This window comes from Carassius gibelio, chromosome A14 (genome assembly GCF_023724105.1).
Source record: "Carassius gibelio isolate Cgi1373 ecotype wild population from Czech Republic chromosome A14, carGib1.2-hapl.c, whole genome shotgun sequence".
Classification (NCBI taxonomy): domain Eukaryota; kingdom Metazoa; phylum Chordata; class Actinopteri; order Cypriniformes; family Cyprinidae; genus Carassius; species Carassius gibelio.
The window spans coordinates 10,641,239-10,654,454 of record NC_068384.1 but is presented as its reverse complement, the minus strand read 5'-3'; the positions used below and the strand labels follow the sequence as shown (position 1 = coordinate 10,654,454).

Below are 13,216 nucleotides of genomic sequence, written 5' to 3'. Positions count from 1 at the left end.
ATATAGACTATGATCATAAGTCCAGATTGATATATCCTTGGTAGCTGCTGGACTTGTTAGATTTTACTGTGAAAGATACGTAATGTTCTACAATATGAACTTCACCAAAGACTTAAGTCTGATTCGGATGGCAATTGTTTCTCATGTGGACCTTTTAAAAATAAGTTTACATATCACTCAGTGATAAAACTCATGGATTCGGATGGTGATTATTATTATTATTTTTTTTTTTATTGTCGGATTATCATACAGTATATCAATGAATGATGACTTTTGACTGTCATATGCAGGGCTGCATTAATGAGTTACTGCAGCCCCCCCTCCCCACTTTAGATCACCAACACTGCTGAAGTTGTTTTACAGAAATATAATCTAGAATCATTCAGAATATCAGTTGCCAATGACTTTACAATATACAATTGAGAAAATAGCTTACCTTAAAGCTACCTCAAGTTATATTACTTTTAATACGATTTTTATCATATCAAAATTTAATGCCAGTAAAATTTCATAATTCTTGTGACCAATTTCAATATCACAAAAATAATAGTAGATGAAGAAGAGAATCTCAAGATTACTGATGACAAGAGTCACAAATAGAAATAGAACAAAGGCACATAAGAAATCGACCTATACTTGAAATAATATTATATTGTATAAAGTAATCAAATATACAATACATAGTTTTCACTATAAATTCAAAATTCATTCTTATTTATTTTACACAAGTGATTCAGTCAAAGGCAGTAAATTATTTTCTTTCTGATGTTTGATTAACATTATTGACACAATGGGGACAGCAGCTTTATTAGCAGCTTCTGTCACTTTAAGACCTCAGGGTCTGAACTCAGAAGTTAAACGAGCATTTACAAAATGAATTCTTGCATTCATAGCATTATCTACGATCTCCTAAGGCACCTTTAATTGACTTTTTTAGGTCCCTTAGCACATGTTTATATGCAGCAGTAAATTAGTAACAGACAATGAAACTTTTACCAGTTTTATTCAGAAGGAAGTTGCTGAAAAAAACACAAAGGAGCGTTAGATTACGTAAATGCAATTTATAGAGCACACATTTGCTTGGATGAAAGGATTAATCTGAAACATTCCCTGACCTGCAATTATGGTGCTAGCAATGTCACTCCTTAAATATAGTCATGCGATATGTGTACAGTGCTGTTCGACACTGAATAAAATTCACATTAATTCGCATCACATCATGCTAATTTTCTAAGTTCTACAGGGACTTGCTTAAGCGTACAGTGACAGTAAATGCATTAAAACAATATTTCAAAATATAAACATGCAAATTACTGTAAATTTATGTTAACCTGGTTTCTTATAATGTCTCTCATATAAACAAGACTACACTATTGTTTTGAAAGGACTGCAGGAAATCTGTAACTACAGTAACTGACCATTTCCAAAGCACTTGTTTCTGTTCTACTTCCAGTATCAACATCAGGTCAAGGACCGATAAATACACTGTTCAAATTAACATTTGTATTACCACAGATTAAATTGTTAAAAGCACAAAGGTGAAATTCTGGAAAAATATCACCTAAAATATGCAATTTCCCTGTTTTTATATACAGTTTAACCTATAATCTTGATTGTTATCCATCAACCACCCATAATATAAAAAATAATTATGACTGTGACATGGTCAATGAGGATGAGCTAATGTCTTGCCTTATTTTAAAATATTTTTTTTCACACAAAGAATGGAAAAAGTTTGAGCATATTTGTGACATTTCGTACAGATGCAGCTGGTCTACGTGCACCCGTGAGCAACATAGCACCAATGGTTCCCTCCGGCATCTTCAAATTCGTCCCAGCATTCTTGCTATCCACCAGTTGCAGGGCATGACAATCTGACAGATGACCCGTCCTCCCTGGTAATAGTAGGGATATGGCCAAAAGCCGCCCAGGGGCTCGTGATATCGTCGACAGTAACGGTACCCCCGACGACAGTACTGGCAGCAGTAGCCCTGCTCATCTAGGCTGTTGTCCAGCTCCATCCCAGCTTCTCTCTGCAAAGAGAGTTTGTCAACAGGGTCAGAACTGCAGCCAAACAATACCTGCAATCTCACCACACGCCCATGTCTGATGGGTTGATTTTAGCAATAAAAAGGTGCACTGTTCTGAAGGGGGATTGAAGAGTGATTATGGGGTGTAGACACATGATGACAAAAAACCCTGTCATGCTCGGATATGTCACAAGGATCATAGTGGCATTGAAATTAGATGGTTTTGATATGCCAAGCCAGGGTATCAGATTTGATATATTGCCCTTGACCTTTCCATTACGCTGCTGGTGACATCGCTCGGCTTTAGCATCTCTGATTCAGTCCCTTAACCCTGTTGCCTGTCCTTTCTCAGTCACAGCGAGTTTGACACTGGCAGCCACTGAGATAATTACACTATTTCTGTCATGCCAGCCCTCCCACTCCCATTAAAGCATAGCATTGGCGCCTCAGTCCGACTAGCGACCCCGGCCTCATTTCAGCTCAGAAATGAGAACCCTCCCCCATGCACTTTCATGCCCTCCTTTGACTTTGGCATAAAGCGAATGGCACGTTCATACAGCAATTAGCAGGGTAATGATCGCCCAACAAGGATCGGTTTATTCGCTCTTGCAGGCAGGGTGTGAATTGGTGTAAAGGCTAAATAAAAGTGGAGTGAAAGGTAAATTGGGTAGAATTAATGGCCCTTGGCCCTCGCCATTGTAATTGTGTATGTGTGCCCTCTCCAGATTATCCAGGGCTGAGTGCCATGCCTTTGATCAGTCGTTACAATGAGATGGGTTCTGAGAAGTGCCACTTAACTTTCTGTCTCCCGTAATTGTTGGAGCAGATAGCACCCTCGACTCGCACTGTTGCATTTGACTGCATTTCGGTTTCTCCAAGCTTACAACGCAGACAATATGATGTTATCGGTCTGAATAAAAAAAAACTGTCATGGACCTAGTCACCTCTGCTGATCTGCATTAGATTGGCAGATGAAGCCGTATCTGTCCAAGTTGTCTGGCAACGATTCAGACTTCCTTTTGGGAAATGATGCAAATGAATGCGAAGGGAGAAAATTGCACTGAAATGTGTTGAAGTGTGGTTGAAAATGGCATTTAAGAACGGTCATTTGTGGTGTTTGTATAGTGTAAACAGGTATATTATTATCATTATTGATCTTTTTAGGTTTGAGACGAAGTGCAGTGAATTATAATGTGCCTGTGCGTTTCTCCTCTGGAATCCCATCTCTCGTTATGTTCTGCATAAACAAGGCATGCATGAGTTTTCATGAGCTCACTATGCAATGATGAATGGAGTGAAAATTGCATTCTCCTAATGATTAGACTAGTGTAAGAGAAAGCAGGGTGATGCTTGTAGTCTTTGATTTATTACTCTCAGAAATGCACAAAGACAATTACTGATTCATAATGTTTGTCAGGTTTAGGGTCAAGAGTGTTGAGACAACAATTCTTTTTGGAAACAGCACAAAGCCTGTCAGTGTAGCACTGTTTGTTTTATCAGACTGTCACAGAAAAAAAACCCTGCCGACATGAAAGGTGGATGTTATTTGGAAAAATACAAGTTTTTGTTTTTTTGAGTGAAATGATGTGTGATTAGGATAAAACAAACAGACTATGAATGGTATTGTTCTGCGGAGGTATATTAATCAAACTGATTATACTGCTGCAGTGAGAAAGTGAGTTCATGTTTGTGGCTTTATACGTCAGTGAGAAGAAGTGAAGTACTCTGGGACATGATGTCAGTCATGCATAAATTAGTAAGAGTAATTAAGAACAGGTGCCTATAGCTGACTGTAGAGTTTTGTATTAGCCTCACAAAGCCTGTCAGTTTCTCGGTTATGTTCAGTGTTACAGCCTGTAAAGTGTGATGTAGTAGCATTTAACGCAAGAAAGCACAAAAACTAATTTATTATGGCGTGGCACATCATACAGTTGATTCTCAGATTCAGACCCTGTGGATTAACTTCATAAACCACAATTACCGTAGGGATAAATTATTTTAAACTTCATGATCAAGACGCTAGAGCAACACTATTTCCCAAAAGAGTTTTATTGATTATAAATACATTTAGAGTAAATATCTTCATGCATCAAATTATTATCTTTTTTTTTCTTTTTCTCAGGACTGTCAAAGTTAACTCATTAATGTCTCATTGTGTTAGGTTTAACACAATGTTTGTTTGTTTATTTGTGTGCGTTTTATTTAGTTTGACATTATACATGCTTTATTTTGTTTTGTTCTAAAAACTGATTGGGACATCTGGAGCAGATTGGAATGGATCAGAGTGCGCACAAACACAAAAACGTCTCTTGTGGAAGATCTGTTCATCAGTAAATGATGGAGAAAGAGCTCTTTTACAGATTACTTATGAATCAAATCTAGATATCCAATTTACAACAAAGGTAAATCATTTGTATGCATTGTGTGGTGGAATTTAATTATCGTTGAAGCTGAACATTCATCAAAGACTTAATGCGAAACCTGTGGAGGAATGCTTGTGAGATGTGAGGAAAGTTGTTTTATTAAATAATTTCAGATTTGCATTTCCTGGGTGTTTTGACATTCACCATTGTTCAAAATTTTGGGGTCAGTAATTTAACTATATATATATATATATATATATATATATATATATATATATATATATATATATATATATATATATATATATTTTTTTTTTAAATAACTTATACTGTATTCAGCAATGCTGACATTTATAATGTTACAAAAGATTTCTATTTCAAACCAATGCTGTTCTTTATATTGTATTGTATAGCATAAACAGCCAGGTAAACAATATAACACGCATGCCTGTTATTTAATTAAAAACTGTATTCTACATGTTTTTTTTAAAGTGTTTGTTTTTAAATTACAAATTTAAAAAGACACTTGAAACAAAGTCTTTTTACATTTTAGTAACCTAAGTTAAAAGTGAATTCATCTGCTTCGGGTACTTGACTGGACAGTGCATCTTAAGTTCAGACAGACGTGGGGAGGCAGGTTCAATCGGCGGTCTGCAAGCCAGAATGCTTTCAGCTAGGACGTGGGGTCATGATGCTTACCATCAACAACTGTGGCAGGCACACAAGTCTGGACCCAATCATCAGAGTCTCATCCTTCCAATGAAGGTCAAGGACCATGATGCAATTTCTCAGCACAGCCAGATGATAGTTATTCAGTTTGAAAGATATCCAGAGCTGTGCTGGCAAGCAACGTATCAGCGTGGCAGGACTGGGGAAAGGTCAGCCTCGTATATCTCAGGCCTTCTGTCACAGGAATTTTGATGATTATTTATAAAAAGTGCACAACAGGAAGAGACCTGTAGCAAAATATGAATTCCCTCCTCCAGCTGCAGACTTCTGCTGGTTGGAGAGCTAAAGAAGGGCTTGGGTCTAGGATCCTCTGAAAGGTCTGGGATATCTGGCTTCCCAGCAGAATCTACATGACTCCAGACTCCAATTACAGAGAGCCACATCCCCTCTGACGTTCACTAAAGCCTTTGTTATCGCTCTGCCCACAAACTCAGCCCGCCTGTGCTTAGCCTTGGAATTGGCTGGATTGGTGTGTATTAACCAGCTGATAGAAAGAGAGGATTTCAAAAGGGGAAGGTGGTTTCATCTGGGTCCGCTTTAATTATACAGTACGTTGCAGTCGGAGTTGCTGGATGAGGTGGGCAGGCAAAACGTTCCTGGTTCTCTGCAGATAAATGTGCCTTTTTCCCTCCACCCCATAGTTCTTTCTTTTCTCAGTCTTCTCATCCTTGTGCTTGGAGGCTAGAAGTCACATTCTAGTTGGGGAAGTGTATATCGTAGTGGTGCGAAGCGTTAGTGCATGTGATTTCAGGATAATTAAACATTGAACATATGCTTCACTTCATGAACGCAGTAAAGGACACTCTATGGCTGCTTGATTCTCCATGCTTTGATAATTAAAGCATGATTAAATAAATTTATCTATTCATTAATGAGTGACCTTGGGAGACTGTCTTTGTACATCTCTAACTACGTAAGAGATGCAAGGAAAAATTGTGCAAGGCAAACTTGCTTCCTTTAAAGGCTAAATATTCCTCTCCATTAGCTGTAAAACATTAAGGGAGTCTGGCCTGATTTAAGCAGATATATAGAGCAATTTCAATACCCTGTGGTCCACATGGTCTGTTTTAAGTTCGGAAAGGGAACATCGATTTAATAAACGATTTATACCAAAAAGAGAGCATGACTATCTGGCTCAACTGCAGTCTGAACACATCTTTTGGTAATGAACTTCAGGTTCATACTTACATAGTCGTTTACTGGTACATGGTCCATGACGTCCCGGGCCTGACGTGGACCTCTTGCTTCCAGCTCTGGGGTCTCCTCCACATCCTCTACATCGTGGAACTCATCTGTACCACAGGAGAAAAGACAGTAATGCTAAAAACTTGCTACTTAATAATGTATATCACGAAAGGCCTCTTTGATCTTCCTTAAAATATTAGTTCACTTCCAGAGTAAAAATTCCCTGAATTTTTTTACTCACCCCCATTTACTCACCCCCATGTCGTCCAAGATGTTAAGGTCTTGCTGTCCTCAGTTGCAAAGAAATTAAAGTTTTTGAGAAAATGACAGATTGTTTTTCTAGATAATAAGATCCTTATTACTCAGCTGGGATTGTGTGGTGCCTTTTAAAGTGGCATTGAAACTGGAATTTTTCCTTAAAAACCTTTATTCCTTTGCGACTGAAGAAAGACATGAACATTTCGGATGATATGGGGGTGAGTAAATTGTTAGAAAATTTCCTCAAAGAACATAAAACCCTCCAGTACTATAGTTCCTTCATTTGGAAAAAGTTGGTTTGTGGCAAAAGTATTCTTTAAACATGGTGTATTGTGTCGTTGATTAGTTAATCAGTGATTGCTTAGAACATTGCAAGATCATTAACCATGTACTTCCCATTGAAGGGAAGTACAAGCAAACAGTGGAGAGAAAAATAAATTACAGACTAGGCTATTCTGAAACCTTATTACTAGGGTTGAAATGGATTTCGAGTGGGCAAAGCACTGTTTGTTAACCTCTGAGAGGAGATGGATGGATCCAGTGGATGGGAAGGTCTTGGCAAATCTCCCAGATCTTGGAATTCAACAGGAATGTTTTGTTGGAGATTGGGTCTTCAGCAGGGATCCATATCTGAGAGTCCACCATCTGCATATCCAATTCACCAGTCTCGCTCACCTGTGAAAATAATGTACATTTTAATGCCTACACAAAAGCATTTGTGCTGGGTCATAGATATGGATGGCTGATCTGACTCTGTTTGAAGGCCAGTATAGCCAATATTTCTAATAATAGTCAATCATATAGTATATTATATATCATTATATATCAGTACACATTACATTTTAGTATATTAAAGCATATAAATGAGTTCCATAACTTTTTTAATACTTGCATGGTATCGATATTGCTTCCCCAAGATTTCAATATGAGCTAAATCTTCTCACAATTTCCATACACTGCATTGCACCAGAGGTCAGATGGCCACTGAAGCTAAATTTGAAAGGGACCATGCATGCTTTTATTACACATTGTTTTAATGACACCTGAGGATAAAAATAAGTTATAGCCATTTAACAAATTGCTTAACTGCAAATGATCAGATTTCTGTATTTAACTACAATTATGCAATCAATTTTAACATTTAAATAATCTGAATCATTAAACACAGACCCATTATAAATAACATTTCCGCTTTAATGTGAATGATGTGTCTTTGTCACAGCCTCTGGTTAGCACTGCAGTCTCTGTTTAAATGAACTTGAGTGAAGTGTCAGCAGTGTGAGCAGTTTCTAACTGGCTTCTTGTGTCTTTCAGCAGTTCTGTGCATGGTAAGATCAGAAATGATGAGAAACTAATCCTTTCTTACACAACTTGCTAACACAGTTCATATTTTCACTTCAAATTCTTTTTTATGCATTAAAAAAGTAATAAAACTACTAGTTTAACAAAACATTTAGGATCAATATTTTTTGGGGATCAAGGGGAAAGTATTTATACTTCAGTTGTGCTTTCAGAAGCTCATTTGGTTTGATTGAAACTGACTCCGTTCTTTCCGTACCCTCCAAACACATTTCTGTTTATCAGTTTATTGCACATACAGGCATCCTAAGTCTCCTTTTCCACAGTCCAAACAAGATAAAGCTGGAGTCTCTGTTTAAAGTTGTTGCCTTGGATCATTTCACTCTTACTCTGCAGGGAGCAGAGAACTAACTGCTGACCATGGCTTATATATTTAATTTGACCTATCTTAAAAGACCATAGCTGTACCTTCTTGTGAAACACACTTATTTCTTCCCTAGCTGAAAAACAAAACAAAAAGCCCTTTTCTGCAAACACTGGTGGGGTTGCATTTTAATTTGTACAGCAATAGGAGTACAAATATATATCTGACTTTAAGATGACCTTAAAGTCTATCTGCTGTGTTGGTCTGAGGAAGGACTGATGCACGTGTTATTCAGACCTCTAGGAATATTAAATTGGTACATCCACCCCATCAACCATTATATAACTAATTATACAATTGATAAGCATAGTGTACTTAATTTATTAGTTCTCCAGTTCATGAGCTGTTAAGTAAATTATTATTGCTTAATGATAGTGATTGTATGTCAGTTTCATCTATTTGAGATCTAGAAAGCATCTTTGGGTAATGTAATCACAAGGTATATGTTTGTTGTGCTTGTAGTTTTGTGTAAATAGAAGTACAAACAAACTCTGCTTCATTCCCTTGTTAATTAGTGCAGAGACCAGAGAAATGGCTCACATGACAAATATTTCCACAAGGTGATTTTCTCCCAGTCTAAAGCTTAATTGCACATTAGTTAAGTTTGATGTAGAATCCTGAGGCTATTGTCTGAGCTACTATCATTTATATTAGATCCCCCTCTTTCTTTTCCATTTGCTCTCTCTCTCAGCCCTCTGATTTTCATCTCGCTGCTCTTGTTTTATTAGAAGTCATTTTTGGTGCCTTTTCTTGTTTTGTTGGGAAGTGACACAGCACTGACCTGTAGCGGTTCCAGTTCCACCTTATTAAAAGCTTCACTCTTTGCGCCTCCAGCCCCATTTCCCTCAAATCACGCTGAACTAATGATGACTAGGAGGACAGCCTGCATGACTCAAGCGGTGAAGGTTGCTGTTTTAGCCTAAAATTAAAATGAGGGCCAGCGGTGCAAGTAGACTGCTTTAATTGGCCATCTTGACTGCTAAAGCAAAGCGTGTCTTTCATACGAGTAAACAAAGGTTAGGACACTGATCCTACAGCATTTCATGAAATTAGCCAGATAAGTTTGGGAGGGTTCTCTCGAGACATCTAAAGGCTGCGGAACAGACACTGAAGGGGATAAGAGCCAAGCTGAGTTATGTCTTGACCAAGGAGTCAAGGTTTGGCTGGTTTGGCAAGGTTTGACACCATTAAAATGCCCTTTTTTCATTGATGGCCATACTTTAACCAAGCATAAATAATAATAATAAATAATAATAAATTAAATATTACAAATATAACACACACACACACACACACACACATTATATATATCGCTATATAATGATCGCTCTTTCTACAATATACAACAGCTTTGCTGTTTTCTCTTGAAAAGGTTCACATATATATATATATGTATATGTATGTAACATTTATTTTCTACTAACTCCCTTGCATCCAGCATCTTAGTTTTAAACACCTTAGACTAGGCAGAATAATTGTATAATAAATAAGAGTATTTTACACTAATGCAATTAATTCCTGACTACATGTAAACACGGTTGGTATAAATAGCAATGGCAAAAGTTGGAATGAGAGGGTGCACAGAGGTAGTTACCAGATTTATCTTCTGACTCAAGGGCTGTGCGGAAAGACAGGCCGTGATTTCATCGGAGACGTTTGGGCAGTTGGAGACCAGTGGGAAGTTCAGGGATTACCGCTTTCATCATTTCCCAGACTGAATAAATTGAAAATGGTAAACAAACTGGCAGCATACAATTTGTGCTTGTCACCTGGTTGTGCTCGCAGGCTGCTTTATTTCCTTATCAGTGGCATGCAGTTTCTTCTCAGCCAGCATTGTTTTGTGGTGAAGCGTGTTAAGGCAGCTTGCTCTGGGAACCCAGTCGCATGCCCTGCGGCTCAGCTGCACTTGGAGCTAATAATGTGGATTTTAACCTCTGCTTCCTTTACATGCTTACAACCGTGGAAAGAATGTCCTGCTGCTCTCTCTCTTGCGCTCACTAGCGTCCACACTCAAGCAGTCTTTGGTTTCAATAGCATCCTGATTTATCTCAGGCCTCCATGCTGGTATGTATATAATCAAAGATTTAGAGAAAGCTTGAATGTAAATAGGCAGTTAGCAAGCCTAAATAATTCTGTCACCTCCATGTGAACCTCCCAGCTTGCATTTTTAGCATTTTACACTCTTTAGATCATTTGTGTGAATGTTCTCCTGGTTAGCTGCGTCTTAACGGTAGGAACAGCTTGCTCCATCTTGCACCATGAGTCCCCGTCCCCCCTCGACTGTCTTTCTGTCTACCCTCTCGCTTCAGCCCTGGCCAACTCTGATTGATTTCACATCTGTGAAACAAAGCTTAGCCGAAAAATCTAATTAGGTTTCACAATTTAGCAAAAAAAAAAGAGAGAAATAGCAGTGACATATGGCGTTTGCTTCGCAATTAGTATCTGTAAACATGGATTAGACATTAAAACGATGAGGGAGAGAACATGCAGGCTGTTTCTGCCTACAATACCTTCTGTTCCAAAAGTCAAAGAGGATGTCTGGGAACTTGAGACAGCAATAGATCACTGTGTTTTTAATACAAATCGGAGAGGCACAACACTTTGCTGCACTCCTCTATTTCGATATGAACTGCCACGGAAAGAGAGTTTAGCGCTTTCGAAACCGCCTGCCATTCTCCATGACACCCATAAATTGGATGCTTGATTGATAGAATTTCACCCATCACTCTTGCTGAGCATCACAGACAGCCATTAGAGCAGGAGAACAGAGATGAATCACTTCAGCCCTGAGTCAAGTGAAATTTATGGAGCAAACATCTTCAAATACCATTTTAATGGCTTACCTTTCCCAAGGACCCCGCTCTCTCTCTCCTTAAGGCTATTTGGGCTGAGGCTTCAGAGGAGATGATTAAAAATTAATATTAGTTCAGGATTGACGGCAAACACCATTTGATGTGCGCCACAAAGGGGTTATGGGATTGTGGACTTTCGGATGGATTCACGGCCACAGGAGACCCAAGTTTATACTTTTGAGGAAAACGCTGGAGGGGATGATGAGATGGTGGAGGTGGGTCGGGGAGTTGGCGTGGGTTTGCTGGTTAGCTAAATTTCAGATAAATTGTGATGGTTGAAGCAAGTTTCATTTTTCCCAGTCTGATGTTTAAAATTCATGTTGTTGTTTTTTTCATTGTTTTTTTCATCCTGTTTAAAGGAAGCAGATCACCAAAAGATGTATTTGATGCGATTAGAATACCTCTACGTCAATAGTCTTTGAGTCCAGCTTGGGCAGCTCCTTGGTTTGAGCCCTGATGTAGCATCTCTGGTGCTTGGCAAAACGAATGCCCGTGATGCCCTTTAAAGACATAGATGTTAATGAGATTGACTGTTTATTCCATGATTTGAAAAAAGCATTTGACCTCAGATACTCTCACAAAATCCCCCCGAAGCCTTTTCAGTGCAGCACAGATTTAGCAAATGTTATATAGCTGAAGCAACGGGAATCATTTCCAAGCCAATTCAAGATTATTAGTGTACATCCCCAGCCAGTAGAGAGGTATACCGCCGAAGCCATGATTATATGTAGGCAAAGCCCATTGATTTGCAGCACTTCTGGTCTGTGTTGCGAAGCTAATCTGTTTGGTGAAGTGAGGAGCTTTTTTCCTGAAAGCCACAGCTGATGGTCTGCCATACAGAATGTGTTGCTTTACACTTGAAAAGAGAAAAAACATTTTAGTGGGAGCGTCTATGGAAGGTTCTTTACTGTCTGAAAGCAGTCTTTGAAGGGAAATAAAGGCTATCGCGTTACAGACTCTTCATGTGGAAGGATAAAAACAATATCTCCCTGCATTCAGGAATACATTGAGTAATCCACAGTTGCTCTCATTTTGCAGTTGTATCATCAGGAAAGTGAGAGTGAGTAGTATACTGTCGGAGCAGAATTATTTCTGCAGTATTAAAGGAAGCATCATAAATTAATGTGTTCTGTGCTCTTATAACTACTGTTAGACTGCATACTAACAAATTTTTTATTCTCATCTAAGATCACCCATTAGTAAAGAAACTGTCATGAGAGGAGTGAAAAGTGCATTGTTTGTGCTGAAAATCATTGCGACAAATTGCTCTTCAATTTCTGGTAATGGTTTGCTTTTGCACACAAGAAGGACCAATCTTCTGATGAAATGCATTTATTGCTGAGCCTGGTCAACTGGAAAATGGAGAGACTCTTCATAACATGGATAAAAAATAGGAAAAGAATGTCATTTAAGAAAGATTGTTGAAGTACAGCTTTGCCATTAGCCAGATTAAATGTGTGCATGGTCTGAGACAATTATTCGAAGGGAAGCACTGAATGATGCAATTGGCAGAGAGGGCAAAGGAGCTCTGCTCCAATAATTGGCACATTACTTGCATGTAGATGCCCACACCTGTTTCTGCCAGTTATTGGTTTGAGAGACAACAAATACTGCTTCGTAGATGCAGCTGAAGTCAAGTGCTGGTGGTAAACTGATTTAGCACTGAGGAATCGCTCTTAACAGCATTACTAAATCTAAGATCAGACTTATTCTGTGTCTTGGAAACTGGCCCTGGCAGTATACTGTTTCTGTATTAGGATGTTAGAAACAGACTTTGACTTTGTTAAGAAATTCTCCCTGCATACGTTTTAAATAAGAAACTAAGTCACACTGACAAAGTCAAAGTTATAAGAAACAAAGTTGCACAATTGCGAGATACAGAGTAGCACATGCATAAGCAACCATTCAAACATTTAGGGGTATTAAATATATTTAATTGTCATTGAAAGAATATTTTGGTGCTCAAGAAACATTACTTACTATTATCTTACTTCTATTTCTTACTTCTATTATTAAGTTAAAGGGGGGGTTAAAATGCTATTTCAAGAGTTGGATTCCCATGCTAAACATGGACAA

General features: G+C 38.3%; 1 protein-coding gene across 1 annotated transcript in view; it reads right to left on the bottom strand.

Annotated features, from left to right (window-relative positions):
* Nucleotides 1-986: 986 nt before the first annotated feature.
* Nucleotides 987-13,216, bottom strand: part of LOC128027473 (tenomodulin) — a 35,538-nt gene continuing 23,308 nt past the window's right edge. The window contains exons 4-7 of the mRNA XM_052615132.1: nucleotides 11,542-11,640; nucleotides 7,081-7,240; nucleotides 6,311-6,414; nucleotides 987-2,033 (exon numbers count right to left, since the gene is read on the bottom strand). Coding sequence (XP_052471092.1) covers nucleotides 1,824-2,033; nucleotides 6,311-6,414; nucleotides 7,081-7,240; nucleotides 11,542-11,640 — 573 coding nt within the window. The 3' untranslated portion in view covers nucleotides 987-1,823. The remainder of the gene's footprint in view (nucleotides 2,034-6,310; nucleotides 6,415-7,080; nucleotides 7,241-11,541; nucleotides 11,641-13,216) is intronic.